We start from the raw sequence: 18,746 nt of genomic DNA on the forward strand, positions 1-18,746 counted from the left end.
ATTTTGTTTTATCCTAGTGATTAAATGTGTCCTCATGCTGACAACAGTTTTTCTGGCTTAAACCATCACTCCATTTGTGGTTTGAGTTATAAACCCACGAGTTCAGAGAAATCATTTTATCTCACAGACTTCGGAGTCTTACAAGGAGCAGAGCATTTTGATGTCAGAGTGGCGCTCTGGATAACATCCGGATGCCTAGATGTGGCCCAGGGTGCCTATATCTACCTTTACACCTATTTTTTAAAATTATTTTTAATGTTTACTTTTGAGAGAGAGTGCGCGCGAGGGCACACAAGCGGGGGAGAGGCAGAGAGGGAGGGAGGCACAGAATCTAAAGCAGACTCTAGACTCTGAGCTGTCTGCACAGAGCCCAACACAGGGCTGAAACTCACGAACCGCAAGATCATGAGCTGAGCCAAAGTCAGAGGCTTAAGGGACGGAGCCATCCAGGCACCCCACCTTCACACCTATTACAGAGTAAGAATGTGGAATAGGAGCTAGAGGGGCTGAGGGCTGACTTTCTGCTTGGAGATTCTCCAGGCAAGTCAACCCTGGCATCTCAGTGCTCAGAGTGTCTCATTTCTCAGCTGTGATGCAAGAGTACAGAAAGTCACAACAGGCTATCTGTGTACAGCAAAGAGTGAGGCACCTGTGTGGTCCCCGGTTATGCTCTAGCAGTAGCCCTCTGCCTTAATTAGGTCCTCACATACGCTTCTCTCTCCTACCTCATACTTTAATTGAGCTGTTCCTTTTATTGAAATTCTCAATTCCTTTGTCAAAAGTGGAATACCATTGAAATTTAGGGTGTAGCCCTTGGAATCAGACTGCCAGCATTCCAAGTCTGCTGGTAGTTTCAGGCAAGTTACTAAACCTCTCTGTGCCTCAGTCTCCTCATCAGTAAACTGGGACTGTTAAAAATAGTACATGCTTACATATTATTGTTGTGAGGATTCTAATAAATATGAAGTGCTTTAACCATGACTAGTACAGAAATATTCAGTTAAGTGTTAGCATTTATTAGTAATAATTCAAGTTCTTTACCTCTTTCGAGGTCCCAAAGTGCCTCAACTTCTCCAAAAAGCCTTTCCTAACTCTGTAGTTTAGTTTTCATTTCATCTTCAGATCCCAGTAAATGTACCTTGAACAGCACAGCCCTGCTATAGTTTATTATACTGCTCTATTTTACTCTTTGGGCATTTAGTCATAATTTTTTATCCTCAACTAGACTGTAAGCTCTTTAGGGGCACAGAACGTCATGTCTACCACCTACCTACTCACCCCCATCCCCACACCTCTCCAAAATTTGAGTGTGATTTTTCTAGATTTTTCTACCATTGCCTGTCCTGCCGGGATAGCATTGAAGAGTTCCCCAGACCTTCTATCCAGCCTGCCCATCTAGAAAGATGCTGGACCATCCGCAAATCACTGGGCAGGGTTTAGAAGCAGCCTTGTAATCTGGAGAACCATCTAGAACCCTGAAACTAAATAGTATGCTTTCCCGTCTCTCAGTCTTTGATTCTTTATTTACTACCTTTTATTATTTGAGGATACATTTGCCATCCCAGTAGATTATAGACTCCTCTGAGGACGGGACCAATTCCTATTCATATTTGTGCCTACCTTCCTTCCACCATGCCTCCAGGTGCTCAGTAAATATTTGCAAATGCTGTGAGATAATAATATAGCGTATTAAGGATGTGACTCTGCTCCTGCTAATCTCTTCTATCGTCTAGCCCTCCCACATTCAGGGAGATTTCCATTGCCTAAGAGATAAGTCACTGTAGCATAAAAGCAGAAATCCAGAGTTCATTCTTGCTCTTGAGTTTCAATAATTTAAGCTGTTTAGGATTCAGAGCATAAAATTTATGCCATAAACAAATGATTTGGAAGAATACATAATTAGAGCCAGTTTCTCTAGTTTCTCCTAAGTCTACCCAAACTAAAGAGGCTCTATGAGGGCCAAGAATGGCTGCAGGTCTGGGTGACAGATGTAAGAACAGAAGCACCCGTGGTTCACTCACTGGGCTTGGGAGGAAAGGTTGCAAGGAGCATCTGTTCATACAGTCTAAGAGGCTTCCATGCCTAGGAGTACAAGGAACCTGAGAGAACCTGACCCAGGAGGCCCCGCCATGCAGACAGCAGCCTCGCGAGGCGGGCAGGAGATGATGAGAGATGTGGTCTCAGCAAACACCAGTGTGTTTAGCTGCTCCTCTGCCCTGTATTGATACCTGGAGATTTAGATGCACCCGTGGGCTTTACATGCAACCCCGGAAAGTAGAGAGAGAACACTCCTTGGTAAAATGGTGACGCAAAATATAAATTAACTTCATCATGGAAAACTAAAGTTACATTTCTTGAATGCTTGAGTGTGTGAGCTGAAATTCTTAACAGTTATACGGATAAAAAATAAATTTAAAATTTCCCTTGAGATAATTAATCTAACTGGGAACTAAGTTACACTGTGGAAGACACAGTGGCCATCCTTGGTATAAATATGGGGGGAAAAGGAGGGAAGGAGAGAGGAATGGAAAGGGAAAAAAAGGGCATATATAAAAGTGAGGATACTCAAGTCGTCCCTTCTGTTATTTTATTTAATCACTCAGTAAATATTTGTAACATCTGCTTTATGCCACTAAGGTAGGTGGCTGGTCTGGGGACGCATGCAGGATTTGAAGGGGATGATTCATTCGTTTTTATTCTTCATGTTTCTGCAGTGTGTTTTCACGAGATGAATTCATGCAGCACTTGTACTTAAAAAGAGAAAGGACAGGGGAAGAGCAAACTGCACATCTAGTGTGAAGAAAGCAGTGTGGCTGGAGCGCAAAGGCAGAAGAGCAGTGCCGGGTGGCTTCTTTCCTTGCCAGACTCTGCCTGGAATTGAGCACTCGTTCGGTTTTGTCTGTGTGCATAGAGACCAGAGTGCAGGTTCATGCCTCCAACAGGAAGCTGTTTCCAGGGAACTGGGCATTTTGCATCAATCTCCAGGTGAAGGACACGACGCTAAGGTGAGAATAGTGCGGCCCCTGTCCACATTCACTGCCTTTCAGGACCCAGTAGCCGGTGACATCATCATCTTCACTGTGGTTCTGTGAAAATGGGTCTGCCCCAGACCCAGCTCTAATGACCAGCCTCGCAATCAGCTTCTGCCTCAGCAGTGTTGCACTTTCCCCAGCAAATCAAGAGCACAAATGGTTAGGAAACTATTAAAGTGGCGGCAGCACAGCCAGTGCTTGGAGCCCCCACCTACCTTCAAGTTCCGCCATCCACCCTGTGTGGGTTTAACACAGACCACAAGAATCACACGCTTACACCGTGTTGTACTTTTTCATGGAGACTTTGTTTTAGACAAGGCTACTCACTACCATGTTTGGGCCAGGCTGGACCCTCATCTTTGGAGTCCATAGGGTTTCCATAATGGAATGGACAATTCATAGTCGTAGAAAGGAAGGAATCTATGTTGTCCCTTGTGCAGAGACAGACCTTAATTTTGAGGAGTGTAGTTTCTTTCACTCACCTCACCTACAAAGACGTGCTAATACCTTTTGTGTTTTTATAAATCTGCTTTTTTATCATTAGGCTTTTTAATCGGTTTTTATTGCTAATCCATAATTGACATTAAACTCAAAATTAAACTAAACTAAATGAAACTAAACTATAATTGAAAACTTTGGACTTTCTGGTTATTTTTCCTAGCCTTTGTTTACATGCTTGTAATGATGCTTATTCTACTTATGCTGAGATTTATCAATTCTAGACATTACCTATTTATTTCCCGTTATAGCAAATGACAGGCATTCAGTTCTATGACCCTCATGTATATCCACGTAGTGTGCTGGAACCTACTGTATCTGCTGGTATGAGCAGATTGTCAAATTTTCAGGAATTTTGCAGGCCAACTATTAAATGGTTGGTAGCTCGAAATTGACCATGGTGGGAGTATTTACACCATGGAAATCAACATGTTACCAGGGCTTTTCTCCCATGGAAGAACTAGTCGTTAAACATTTCTGAGCAACCATAGTTCTTCGTCCATACTCTCACAACTGTGGGTTAATCTAAAAGTTGAGAGTTTAATTTTAATGACTAGTAAATTTTGTTCCCCGTATAACCCATTGATGCACCAAAATTACTGACTTCAGTATTTTATATGGAGTTAATAATTACCTCATTATTGTCAGGCTGACACCTCCTGAACCTAATGGGCAATCCATGAAAAGTGAAACAACCAATAATTATGTGCTTATGAAGTATTTTTGCCAAGCAAATCAATCTGAATCTATTTAAGCTTCCACAGCTAAATACCAATTTACTGGTAATTTGAAGATAAGAAAGCAATCAACTAAATCCAGAATGCAGAATATTCTACAGAACTAATAACTCACCTTCCCCAACAAATCAACTAAATCCAGAATGCAGAATATTCTACAGAACTAATAACTCACCTTCCCCAACAAATCAACTAAATCCAGAATGCAGAATATTCTACAGAACTAATAACTCACCTTCCCCAACAAATCAATGGCATAAATGGGGAGGGGGGGTGGGAGGAAGGAGGTGACTAGGGATCTATTACAGAAAAAACAGATTTAAGAGTCATAACCACCAATTTCCATGTATGGACCTTGTTTGGATCCAAACTCAAATCAAGAAACAATAAAAAGGTGTGCTTAAAGGGTACATGCACCTCTATGTTTATGGTAGCATTATTTATAATAGCTAAGATATGGAAGCAGCCCAAGTGTCCACTGATTGATGAATGGATAAAGATGTGTTTTATGTGTGTATATATACATATACAAATTCACATACACAGTGGAACATTATCCAGTCATAAAAAAAAATGAAATCTTGTCAGTTGCAACAACATGGATGAAGCTAGAGAACAATGCTAAGTGAAATAAGTCAGTCAAAGACAAATACCATATGATTTCACTTATATGTGGAATTTAAGAAACAAAACAAACAAAGGAAAAAAAAAGAGAAACCAAAAGACAAACTCTTAACTATAGAGAACAAACTGTTACCAGAGGGGAGTGAGTAGGGGGATGGATGAAACAGGTGATGGGGACTAAGGAGTGCACTTGTTGTGATGAGCACCGGATGGTGTATGAAACTGTTGAATCACTATATTGTACACCTGAAACTAGTATACCACTGTCTGGTAACTGGAATGAAAAACTTTTTCCAGAAAGTCTAAATTTAAAAAAATAAAAAATAAAAATGTAGGAGGACAGATGAGATGAAAGTGACTAAATTTTAATAATTGTTGAAGATGGATGATTGGTCTATGAGAGTATCACTAGATTATTCTCTCTGCTTTTGTATATGTGTGAAGTTTCCATAATAAAAAAAAATTAAAGTTATTTCATTTAAATTTCAATAATTTTCTTTGTATTTCACCTTGTTAATTTTTTTAAAGGGACCGTCAGATTGGTTAAATATAAATTAGTGAATTTATATTGTTTTTGAAATCCTCAAGCACAATAGATAATCTATCGGTGTCATTTTTTCAGGTCTTTCTCCCAGAGTCCCCCTTCTCCCTTTACAATCTGGATTAGCAGTACACTGAGGTTTCTGTATAGCTGTTGATTTGGAGTTTTCATCTCCATGACCCAAGACTGTCCATATCTGTTTTCCTATATTGGATTCACTCTCTCTTTGTTGATACACTCCCTCTTTTTTGCTGAAGTACCTGCTCCAGTAGCTTCCTTAGAAAAAATAAATGTGAAGGAATTTTTTTAGTCACTGCCTGTTTTTATTCTCTCCTTACATTTGATTTGGCTTGATTTTTTTCACCCTCAGAATTTTGGAGGCGTTTCTCCATTTACTCTTAAGTCTCTAGTGTAGGTGTTAGGAAGTTCAATGTTATTTTGACTTTCTTTTTTTTTTTTCTTTTTAGATTTTAGGATCGTCTCTTTATCCCTGTTTAAAAATTTTCTCAGAGGGCACCTAGGTGGCTCAGTTGGTTAAGTGTCCGACTTTGGCTCAGGTCATGATCTCATGGTTCACAAGTTTGAGACCCCTGTCGGGCTCTGTGCTGGCAGACTGGAGCCTGCTTCAGATTCTGTGTCTCCCTTTCTCTCTGCCCCTCCCCCACTTACACTCTGTCTCTCTGTCTGTATTAAACATAAAAAAAAATTTTTTTTAATATTTTTTCTCAGGGTGCCTGAGTGGCTCAGTTGGTTGAGATACCCCTCTTGATTTTGGCTTAGGTCATGATCCCCAGGTTGTGGGATCAAGCCCCGCATCAGGCGCCACATGAAGCCTGCTTGAGATTCTGTCTCTCTTGCTTTGCACCTCTCCCCCATGCATTTTCTCTCTTAAAACAAAACAAAACAAAAAAATCTATGCATATGCTGTCAGTCAATCTCTATTTATTGTACTGGGCCCTTGTGAAACATGTGTCTAATAGGTCTGGAAAATTTTTCTGGTTTGTTTTGTTATAACCCTACATTCTCTCTGAGCTCTTTTTCTGTGACTCTTATTCATTGGATATTAGACCTATTAATCCCAATTTAAAGATTTTATTTGGAGAAATGGTGTGTGGAAGTAAGCAGGAAAGATGTCAGGAAAGGCTGAGTGAGCTAATCTGACCCAGCTAAAGAAGGGTGTAAAAGAAGTTTGGACAGAAGTGTCCTAGGCACTCTTGAAACCTACAGCTTGACAAAGCCACCAGGGAATCCTTGAGTCAAAGCCTGCTGACAAAGGAATCCTGCGTCTTAAGAATGGGTTGGCTTTATTATTCCTGCTGCACTCCAACATTGGTGATAACCTAAACCCAAGCACGGACTCTGTGCCTGCGGTGAAGGATTTCAAAGGTGTGCACTGGGGCCCCGGTCAATTACCTTCTGGGAAGGTCTGAGGTACCAAATTTATGGCTGTTACCTTAAAGCAGGATCTATTAATTCTGTGATGGTGAATGCGTTACTCTATGTACTGTGCCTAAAACAGCGTCAGACACATCTCAAACACTATTGTTACCGAGCGACAAGGAGATGCTTACAAGGGTGTGTGATTAGCCAAAGGAATTGTTATAAACTTTACAGTCTAAACTTTAGGATCTATTTCCACTTTAAGCACTATTCCAGTATGTTTAGTGAACTTGAGTACAAGCCAAAGCCAGGTGAGAAATGGCAGAGTAAAAAGAGATTGGAAGCTCATTATTATTAGAACAATCAGAAAGCTGGGAAAGGTGTGTTTGACAGCAGGGAAAGAGAAAAACAATAAAAAGCAAAAATGACAAAAGCACATTATTTTCAGGATTTGTAACAACAGGAAACTTAGCCCCAGCAACTTCAATAGGCATGGCTGCTTCGTGGTATTCCAAAAACGTAACAACCAATGTTCATAACAATGACTCTGATATCAAAAAAGGTTTTACCGGTACTTTGAGGAGGCAGGAAAGTATGAAATGCACTCTGGAATGATTTCCATCCAGAATAGCTAACACTGCAGCGGAGCTCCAAGAAAGAGCAAATCCTCCATGGTGCTGGGCAGCTGATAGTTTTATTGATCTAATTAAATATATGGCTTTTTTGTTTTCCTGTGCATTAATTGCATATCATTTCTTACTGTCACTTGATAAAGAACCATCCTTACTCTTCTCATTTTACAACCTGATTTTATATCAAGATCCCCACACCTTGTGTGGCATAGTCATCCCTGCCTAGATTTGCTTGCTTCCTAAGCAAACATAAAATCTCGATGATAAATCATGAATACCAGCAGACCTTCCAAGTCATTTAAATGAAGCTCCTGAGATGGGCTTGGCCGTCCCACGACTGGCCCCGAGAGGACACTCCAATGGCACACACGCCCAGATTGCTTATCTGAACACTGTCCGCCCCAGCTGCCTCGGCAGCAGGCTTCGTTTTGACACCACTTCTGGTTTCTGCCCAGCGCTCCTTGTCACATGTTCCTGTTCTTGCATGTGAACCGCTGACATGCAGTGCTTCCACAAACATTGGGTTAACAACAAAATCTCTGGCATGGGATATGTCACCAGTTACTTTGAAGAATAACTAAAAAAAAAAAACGCTGCTAATAGCTCATCTTCTAACCTCTCGGGAGTTCTGTCAGAGTCTGAGAAGCTGCAATCTAGAGTAAAAGACTTCCACTGTGAAATGGGTTGCTTACAGCAGGCAGCAGGCACAGTGGGACGGCAGCAGCCACACAAAGAGCGAAACATACAACGGCAGAGAGAAAGGCAGCGAGGGCTGCGAGATTCATACGTAGGCAGAGACAGAGAGACAACATGCCAACATGCACACTGTGCCCTGTCCTGGTCACTTCAGGCTCTTATAACAAAAATACCATAGACTGGGTGGTTTAAAACAATCGGAAATTTATTTCTCACAGTTCTTTAAGTGAGGGAATTCAAGATCAAGGCTCAAGCAGATTCTGTGTCTGGTGAGAGCCCACCTACTGGGTTCATCGACAATCAGCCTTCTCACTGTGTCCTCACATGAAGGAGGAAACCCTCTGGGGTCTGTCTCTTTGTAATCCCACTAATCCCAATCATGAAGGCTCTGCCCTCATGACCTAATTACCTCCCAAAGACCCCACCTCCAAATACTATAATGTGGGTGGGGAGTGGTTTAGATTTCACCATAATTTAAGTTTGTGACAGAGAAAAAGGAAACCTCATTTAGAATGGAGTCGGGAGGCTAGCAGGGGGAGCTCACACACCCTACCACTCCTTGTCAATTGCTGACCCAACAGGAAGAGACCGCATCTTGCTTGCTTGCTGATTCTACTTCTTTACCACCCCAGCAGGAGGAAAAAGGGCCCCACCCCTTGACCCTGGCAACAACACAGCCAATGAGATATTGTCACAAACAACTGAGACAATAAAAAGCCACTATACCTCAAACTCCCAGTTTACTCCAACCGACTTTTTGTTTATAAAAGCCTTCCTGATTTCACCCTTTCCTCTGTACTAGAGTGTTCCTCTCCTCTGCTCTACATACTTGCCTATGGCTTTGCCATAGCCTGCTTATCCAAAATTGCAATTTTCTATTTCCAATTAATCCCATATATGCTGTTAAAATAATAAGCGGTTTTAAGGTTGGGGGAGCACAAAAATTCAGCTTATAGCATATCTAGAACATGTTTCAACGTCAAGAACAAAAGCAGAATCTGCCTCATTTTCCCACTGATTTGTAAACTCCTTGGGGGCAGAACAGTTTGTTTGCATCCACACTAAGTCAAATTTATGAGGAGGAAAACACCGTCATACTAAGCAGGCAGTGTTTCACTCACACTTGATAACAAAGAACATGTCCTAAAAGACAATGTCCTGAAAGAAATCTGCTCCCAACATTATTACAAGAATTAAAATAGCTGTTAATTTTGCACACGTTCAGTTTTCCCTAGTTCTTGGCTGGTACCTCCTTTTAAGTTATCTATTGTTTTGGTTTGTTTGTTTTTATTTGGAAAAGGGCTCAAAGGGCTGCTCTAGATTCCATACATCCCAAAGGACAGTCAATTGTTTTAATTACCACTTCTGCCTCATCTATTCTCACACACAGCCTTCTAAAGTCATCTGTTTTTCAGTGAGTGGTATTTCCCTTTCCCTTTTATTCTAGATGGCATCAGCCCATTTTGAAATATACAGGTAAAAAACAACCGAAATGCACAAGGAAAAGTAGGCAGGAAGAATTCTGGCCTGGTTGGTCAGATTGTTACTTTTTTGTCTTGTTTTTTTTTTTTTTGCTCCCCATTTTTTTTCTCCTCATCTTTGTATTTTTTCAGGACTTGAAAATTAAATATGCTGCAACTCCTTAGGAGTGAGTAAATTCAAGACAATAGTTCAGTGACAATCTTTAGAAACTAAAATTTATCTGAATTTAAAACTGTAAATTGTTTTGTTTTTCCTCCAACTAAATTGGTCAGATATGAAAAACTATTCCAGCATTCCAACTTCTGAGTACAAACAACATGTTGGCAAATTTGTATTGATTTTACCTGCCAATCTAGATGCAATCACACTTTTTAAAGCAGATTCCTGTAATTTGCTTTTCTATAAAATGTCACCAACGCATTAAATGCTTTGAAAACAGTCTTTGTAAATCAATCTGCACTTATTAGATTTGTTTAAACGATAGCATTAGAATTCCACGCCGAGATTTAATTTGGTTTTAAAATAACTCGCTACATGCAGAACATTTCCAAGGGTGGAGAGGCTAGTTCCCAATTACTTTCATGCCGTCAGTGCTAAATGTGTTTAATGACTCACTTACCTACAAGCTGTGGGTTCTCTGAAGACCTCCCTGTTCAGTGAGATGCACACGTTTTACCTCAGGCTATTTCATATTTTTACAGAGGGGAAAATGCAGAACCATTGCCAAATAAAAAGTAAAGGACTTACCTTGTTCATGTCAAAGGTATTATAGACTTGATCAACATGTTGATTGGCTTTTTGATTCAGACCTTGCAGACCCAAGAGTGTCTTGAATTCATGCAGTGTTTGCAGGCCGGACGGATATTCCCTCATAAATTTTTTGTACCACACATAGGTCTCTTTAGCAGGAACTGCTTTCTGACCACCAGCTATGGATTCATTATTTCCCATCGTGATTCACAGTCTGCAGCTTTTTCTCAGGTTGTTTTCACGTATGGTCTCTCCCAATTTAGTTCCTCACTTCTTCACTAGAACTGGAGGCTAACATATGCCTTTAGAAAGCTAGTCTAACCCTCTTACAGCTATAGGCTAAATAAGAATAGAAAGCCAGTGAGATTAACTCATCTGTACAGTTTTAAGACTAGGTCATTTATCGCTAACTGATGGGATTGTGCTGCCATTCAGAGATACAGTTTTCTGTGAAGGGCAGAGGCATTGTCCTTGCCATATTGTTAGCCATCAATTATGCCTACATTGAGGAGGGGGGTCTAATGGAAGGAACTCTGAGTTGCATTCAGGAAGCCTGGGACTGAAACATTACTTAGTTTCTATAGTCTCACTGTTCCCATCTGTAAAACAGTAACAAGGATATTTGCTTTTTCATACCTAAATATTGTGAAAATAAATTTAGATGTAAAAACTATTAAAACCGTGGAAAAATTATACACTGAGTATTGCTAAATTTAAAGGAAGTCTCTGTAGAGAAGAGGGAAATGGGTAGAGATAACCATATTATCAGCAGTAAAAATGTTGATGTGATAGGCAGTCTGCAGATAAAGGGACATGTTGAGCTGTGTCTTGGCATTGTTTTTCTCTACTTTGAGACAGCGTGTATTCAGGCATGCTCACACAGCCAGGGAGGGGCAAAGAGAGAGGGAGAGAGAGAATCCCAAGTAGGCTCCACGCTGGCAGCACAGAGTCCCATGCAGGGCTCTATCTCACGGACTGTGAGATCATGACCTGAGCCGAAATCAAGAGTCGGATGCTCAACAGACTGAGCCACCCAGGCACCTCATCTTTTTCTTTTTTTTCTGTTTCTGTATTTTCTTTCAAATCTGCTTCTACCCAGGCCCTGTGCCTGCTAACTTTGTCCCACTCCAGTTCCCAAGCTAATCTTGTCTGAGTCAAGCCCCAGTTGCACAGGAATTGAAAACTGAGCAAATGAGCATAAGAACCGTATCCGTGGTCCAGTAATGGAAAGGAACCGCCCTGTGTGATCCTCAAGCCATCTTGCTGCCAACCATACATAGAAGTAACAGAATTACATTCTTTCCACCTAGGGTCATTTGGTCCCAAGCATGGTTATCCCCTCCTAACCTCACTCCATTTTCCCCCCAATTCTCATATTGACTCAGTTCCTAAGTCCGGTTTCTCTCTTAAGTTACTATTCCTTAGTCCTAACTTATTACCTATTCAAAACCCCAGGTTCCCCAAGAACTGGAGCCTTTGGGGCCTTGACAGGAAATGGGGGTAGCTAGGGTATATATGATTAATTTTGTTTCACACATACCAAGGTAGACTTTAAGAAGAAAAAAATTTGAAGCCATAATTACAGTTAAATAACATGTGTTCAGTAAGGTTCTCGAAATTTGGAACACCTTCACTTATAAGTATTACTTGAAACCATTAGAGTAGGTGAGATTTCTTAGGCAGAGTAAAAAGAAAGATGAGATAATAGGACTCGGTCCTGGTAGGAAATAGGAGGAGGGTCCTGCTACAATCTTCCAAAGCCAGTCTCTGAGGAAGTCCCTGTGCAGTCTCTAACGGTTTGCCAGGATGCTCAGAGGCATTGACTTCTTATCACCATTAACAGTTATTAATCACCAATTTTTAGGTAAAAAAAGAAAAGAATGGCTATCGATGATGCAAGAGGAAGGTAATGAAAGTTTTCAAGGGGCCAAGAAAATCCCCTGTGGAAGGAAAATTTTGGATAAATCAAGAATACAAGGACCTGAGATCTGGAAACTGTGTTTCTTCATGTAAATTATGCTTTTCAAAAAATCTGCATAATGATTACTTGCTGATACAGAAAAAAACGTTTAAAACTATTACAAATAGTATAAGAATTGTTATATTGGATACAATATTGATATCCCAAAATCAGGAATCCTGCTACATAAAACATTAACTAGTTATAAGATAATGGGGAAAAGTCTTCATTTATAAAAGGTCAAAGAATAAATCTAAATTACAATAAATTTAACTAGAATTTGCTGGACATATTTGAAGAAAAATTTTAAATGCTAATACAGGATACCAATAAAGACTTGAACATACAAAAAGGCATATTTTGGTTTGGGGTAGAAAGACTTGATATTTGAAAAAGGCAATTCTACCTTAATCTATCATACCACCATACGCCAAACAAAATGCAAATAAAGTTCGAGGGGAGGGGTGGGTGTTGACTAAAAAAGCTAATTCTAAGTCTGGATAAGAATTAAACATGCAAAGATACAAAAGAAAATTCTCAAATATAAAATTATTGACTATCCCTACCAAAATAACTTGGGTCCAATGTGAGAAAAGATGGAACAATCAATGAAAAATAATAGACATTTTTTACAGAACTTGGCCCAAATACAAATAGGAATTTGACATGCAGTAAAGGTGGCAGTGCAGATCAATGGGGAAGAGACTGATTTTTCAATTAACAGTTTGAGGACAATACTGTATCTATCTGGAAACACATACAGTTGGATTTTTAACTTAACTCCTTTCACCAAAATAAATTCTAGATAAATCAAATATTTAATAATATAATGACTAAAACCACTATAACAAGGAAAAATTTCTTTCTACTTTCAGCATTTGAATGTCTTCTCTAAATAGGACTACAAAACCAGAGGGCTGGGGGGCTCTGTCAGTTGAGAGTCTGACTCTTGATTTCGGGTCAGGTCATGATCTCACAGTTCACGGGTATGAGGCCCATGTCAAACAGGGAGAACAGCAAGGAGCCTGCTTGGGATTCTCTCTCTCTCCCTCTCTCTCTCTCTCTCTGCCCCTCTCCCACTCACACTCTCTCCCTCTTCTCTCTCTCTCTCAAAAAAATAAACTTAAAAAAAAAAAAAGACAGACAAGGATGGAGCAAAGACCTTCCACCATATTCCATCTCACATGGTCTGAATTTTGCATTATGTGTATGTACATAAAATTAAAATTATACAATTCCACAAATATTAAATGTTTTATTGCTTTTGTCCAAAGTTGTACACATATCTAAATTTAAAAAAATAATCAGGAAAATGTAAAAACACAATTTACACATGTATAATATATGTTCACATTATAGTTAGAAGATTTGCACTTTTACTCCAACTCAACAATAGAATTATCATATAAACAATATATTAAAGTTTCTGAGGATTTATATTTTCTGCATTACTGAGTAATGGCTGTAGTGGAGACAGGGCATGTGGTCTTTCCTTTTCAACACAAGTTTTAAGTTTAACTGTAGTCCTTTGTACACTGATTTTGAAAACCACTGTTTTCTAGTTTTTGTAGTCATTTAAGTGAAACAAAATGTTTAAAACAAAACAAAAACGAAGTCATTTAAGTGAAAACAAAATTTAGCCTAACTGACATTTCCATCTTTCTTACTAGCTAACATGGGAATGGGAGAACTCTAGAAATAGTTTCTGAAATAACAGGAAGAGTTAGGGAACAGGGCTGCAAATACGTAAATTGTAAATCAGTCTCCATTTCTAAAGCACACAATTTTCTTACAGTTAAACAGGGCAAACCATACAATAATGAGTACAAAGGGAAATACTGTTTGAAAAGAATCTTCCTTTTTCTTACTGGCATTTTTTAAAAGGGCATATCTTTTCTCACATTTAATTTTGAGAAGTACTTTCAGTGTTTTTCTAAAGGGAGACTGTGTCCTGTATCTGTAGTCACTTTATTCAAAGCGTTCTGAGAAAGGGGATTATCTTCTTTAAGCAAAGCTTCTAAATAACTGTCAATCTGCTCCAGGTCTCCTGCTGGACCGCCCTGGAAAAGAGAATCAACAATCATGGCAGGCGAAGACGCTACAGGGATTATGCTTGTAATCTGGGTGGCCTCTGAGCAGCCTTCCCTGTGATTCATGTAGCAAGAAACCCACATCACACTGGAATAATGCTTTTAATCTCTTAAAATGTTTTTGCATCTCATCTCATTTTATGCGCACAAGTGGTTAGGAACTTGAATCATTTTTTGCTTCTTTAGTGGAGGTAAGTTCAACCGGCTTTCCTTCTATTTAATTGCTTGTCATATTCCTAAAGCCACCCTGCTTCCACCTCATCTTCCTCTGTTATAGGCTCTCATCTCCCGTTTTAAAAGTTCATGAATCTGAACAGATGAGTAGGTGAATTCTGACTTCTCTGTCGCTCCTCTTCCCCTCCACCACCCTTCCCCCCAGCCCCCGGCTTGTGCCCTCATGGGTCTCCTTTCTGTTCTTCCCCCACTTCTCTGTCTGGGTAATTTCACACTCTCCTTCCCTGGGCTGCTTAATCCATGAACAGCCAGACAAATGCTGCCTCTGTACTGACTTAAATCTCCCTCCCTCAAGAGCACCCATGGGTTCAACCTGCTCTCCAGCTGAGCTGGTTGGATAAGAGAATTCTTAGAAAGGACCTTTCAGAGACATTTCCAGTTTTATGACTGTTCCCAGTGAGTGTGTGGCACACCATCCCAGCTTCTCCATCCCTCACCTGGTTCTATTAACCTACTTCTGCATGGTTCCCTCTGCCTTAGGCCTCTGACGAGTACTGAGGCCCAGCTTTGTGACTGGGGTCCTGTCCCTACAGACAAGCATACATGATATTCATGTTCCCCTAGATTTTCAGATATTCACTGGCCCTGAGGGATGCCCTGTGTCACCCTTCTGACACTGACGGCCCTCAGTCCATCTAATCCTTTGCTCTCTGCCTGGCAAAGCATACTTCCTTCTAGGACTTCAGGTTGGTTCTGTCCCCAGCCTCTTCAAGTACCTGCTCTGTCCATCCACTTTGGATGGATGTCCATCTATCTTCTCTCTTGTCTTCGCTCTGTGCCAGTGAGGTGGCTCTGGCATTCAGAGGCCGTGAAAATAGAAATTTCAAGTCAGGGATGAGAGTAAAATATATTTGGGCAGGAGCCCTTTGAGTACCTCTCCAATGATACTAGATGAAGCATGTCATATGCTCACTCTGCAGGCTAAAGCCCTTCCCCTCCTTACCAAACTTTGTGAATCGAGCCAATTAAATTCATACAATTACTCTGGCTGCTGCGCGGTAGCCTAGGGGTTTGGCATAGAAGGAAGAGTTAATCATTATTCTTTCATTTTTTTCCCTAGCTACACATAGATTTGCTATTATGAAAACCAATAATTTTTATGAACTTTTTTTGATAGTAGTATCGCGCTTTTATTATATAGAATTTCTTTGGTGTCTCTAGTGTTTTATAGTAAAACAACAATCATCCTGAAACCGTCCCATGGTGGCGGGCTCCGTACCAGACGTTTCACACATAAAAACTTCTGCCGCCTTTTGCAGCGAAAAGAACCAAAAGGAGCTGCACTCGAATCCCACTCTTCCGGCAATAAATGAACTCAAATAATGACTTTGGTAGTACCGTGGATAGAAGCACAGATAAAATTACCATATGTGGAAACAGCATTAAGCGTCCTTTTTTATTTTAACACGGAAATATTTCAGCTGTTGCCTAGACCACCCAAGGTAGAGGGAGGGTGGTATCTTTTTTGGCTATATACTCAACTTAAGCAAAAAAGATTTTCTGAGTTTCATTTTGTATTTAATATAAGAGAAATCCCAAATAACCCAAAGGACATATATTTTGTGAAACAGGAACAGACTCACCTTGAAATGTTCACAGCCGACTGAAACCCAGGCAGCCTGGCTTCAAAGCCCAGGCTCATCACGTATACCATACTGATGAGTGTCAGTTTCCTGGTCTCTCCCCCACCCCCTTCCTGGACGAAGTAACCCTCCACTCCTCAGTCAGGGCTCTCTCGGGGCATTCAGCTCCGGCTCTCACACCTTACGTGGCCTAGGAGGGCCCTGTCGCCTGTCCCAGACTCAGGACCTGCGTCTGAATACAAAATTCCACATGCTTCTTAGACTCTCTGTTGATTTCTCAATTTATTTCTAGCAGCTGCAGAAAGACTTTTCAACCACGGCTACATACTTTTTATTTTATGTGTTCTATCCAGCATTTCTATATGCTGTAGAAATAAGATGGGCTTTTCCTCGTTAGCTCAACCCATCATAGCAGCCCTGTTCATTATGTGTTCATATATCCAAACAAGATGCACAGCATACCCCTACAGTGTTCCCTGAACTCTCTAACCTCTCCTCAAAGATTAAAAGAGTCTATTTTTATTTATGTACTGGGATGATAATTATAACATTTTGTTGTTTAATAAAATGAGAAAAAAATTCCTAATGGAAATATACTATTGAGGAGACGGGGTGACCAAACTATACCAACAGCACAAGCAAAGGTTCTAATTTTTGTAAGAGAAAAAATAGCAGACCCCATGTATAATTTCAAAATTCATTTATGTACAATTTCAATATCCTTACACGGAGAGTAAGGGCTGGGTTAAATGACTCGTCCAAAGCCAGTAAGTGGATGACAAGGTCAGAGGAGGAAGCTGGCTGAATGCTCTTTCCACAAGGTATATTCCTACTACTCAAAATTGCATTACCTACCAGCTGAAGTTTCTGCAACAATATTGCCAGTTTTACCCGAAGATTATTCAGTTTGTCTTCAGTAAGTTTTCTTTTTGCTTCACATTGTCCCAGAGATATTTCATTAACCACTCCTCTTGTATTTGCTTCGTAGATAATGGACTGTATTTTTCTCTTTAGTTCTCTTTCATATTGGACCATGTAAACATGCTGGATCTGGGAATGTTTTCAAAAACAGTTTTAGTATATTTTTAAAGTATTACTTTCCCTCCTCGTATCAGCAAGCGATTTCATATTCCAATTCTGCACACACGTACCAAGTGTCAACTCTATACCTGTGCACTACAGGTGCTCGAAATTTAAGACATGGTGATACCCTTAAGGAACCTGCAATCCGACAGAAGAGGAAGAGAGACAGTATGTGTAATACTCCAGTAACTATAAGGATGAGAAAAGCACACCAAGGTGAGCTTGGAGATCCTTGCTTGGGAATGGAAAAAGAACCCAGTAATGGCGAACCCAGTGATACCAGATTGTGCAAGGCACAAAGGGGGCAGTTGGTGGTGCCTATGACCCTCTCTCCACAGCAGCAGTAGCTCACAGGCAATGACAGAATGGCTGGCTACTTGGGGCTTTCCTGGCAGATGATGTCGTGTTATTTATAACTCAAGTCTGTAACATCTGAAAAGCACAGAAGCTACAGTAAGAGGAATACCTGTTCTGTCACTCTCTTCGTGTCCCTTATCTGGAAGCAGAATATGGTCATATACTTACGCATATGACCCTTGCTAATTTGAGAGACTTGGATGCTTTCCAAGGGTTCATGCTGTGACTGAGACACTCACAGGGTAGAAAAGTAATGGAGAGGCCAAATGCTCCAATTTCAAAATGACATTAATTGCTTGTATCAACACTTGGAGAGGGCCAGGGGATATTCTGAGAAAAGAGATACAGAGCAAATCCTGGTTCGATACACATTTCAATGTTTCTGTAATAAGGAGTGTTCTGTGTTCTGATATGACTGGGATACCAGAATAACTGTAAGGTAGCTTCATTTGTCTTCTGGGTCTACCCTTGCCCTTCCCCTCTCCCCCTCACTCACTAATACCTGCAGGCCCTTCCCAGACACTGTCCACATCAGCATCTTTAAACACTCATTGCCCTCATGTATTTCTCCCTTTTCTATAAAATCCTTTAAACAAACAAACCATACCCCCCTAAATATTTTGAATTCCACTTAAAATTCACTAACCATCTCCTAAATTCAAGGCATGGAATTTTGTTATAGGTGATATAAAGATATATAAGGTCCAGCCTTTGCCTTCAAGAAGCTTCCAGTCTATAGAATGAGATAACACAAGTGTGCAAAAAATGTGTCTTATGGGAAAAGATGCACTGTGCTGCTAGTGAGGCACAGATATTATTAGAGTTGAGAGGAGGGTACAGATTCTCCATTAAAGATCATTGAAGTCCTGACTTAAAGTGCTTGACATGCATTAATATCAATAACTTACCCTCCAATTATTTATGCTTTGCATTTGCTATTAATCAAGAGTATTTGGGAACAGGGACCCATTTTAGAGTCTTAAACTGCCTGGACACTTGAGTGAGGGCACCAAGAATTAACAAGATGCTGAAATCCTTGACCTGGCTCTACCTATTCTTACCTTACT

General features: G+C 40.3%; 2 protein-coding genes across 2 annotated transcripts in view; both read right to left on the reverse strand.

The window, feature by feature from the left end:
- The window catches only part of GUCA1C (guanylate cyclase activator 1C), a 32,586-nt gene extending 21,799 nt beyond the window's left edge, over positions 1-10,787 (reverse strand). The window contains exon 1 of the mRNA XM_043594089.1: positions 10,370-10,787. Coding sequence (XP_043450024.1) covers positions 10,370-10,573 — 204 coding nt within the window. The 5' untranslated portion in view covers positions 10,574-10,787. The remainder of the gene's footprint in view (positions 1-10,369) is intronic.
- A 2,845-nt stretch (positions 10,788-13,632) lies between these two features.
- Positions 13,633-18,746, reverse strand: part of MORC1 (MORC family CW-type zinc finger 1) — a 149,709-nt gene continuing 144,595 nt past the window's right edge. Inside the window, exons 21-22 of the mRNA XM_043594091.1 lie at positions 17,095-17,289; positions 13,633-14,392 (exon numbers count right to left, since the gene is read on the reverse strand). Coding sequence (XP_043450026.1) covers positions 14,255-14,392; positions 17,095-17,289 — 333 coding nt within the window. The 3' untranslated portion in view covers positions 13,633-14,254. The remainder of the gene's footprint in view (positions 14,393-17,094; positions 17,290-18,746) is intronic.

The sequence above is a fragment of the Prionailurus bengalensis genome, chromosome C2 (genome assembly GCF_016509475.1).
Source record: "Prionailurus bengalensis isolate Pbe53 chromosome C2, Fcat_Pben_1.1_paternal_pri, whole genome shotgun sequence".
NCBI lineage: Eukaryota > Metazoa > Chordata > Mammalia > Carnivora > Felidae > Prionailurus > Prionailurus bengalensis.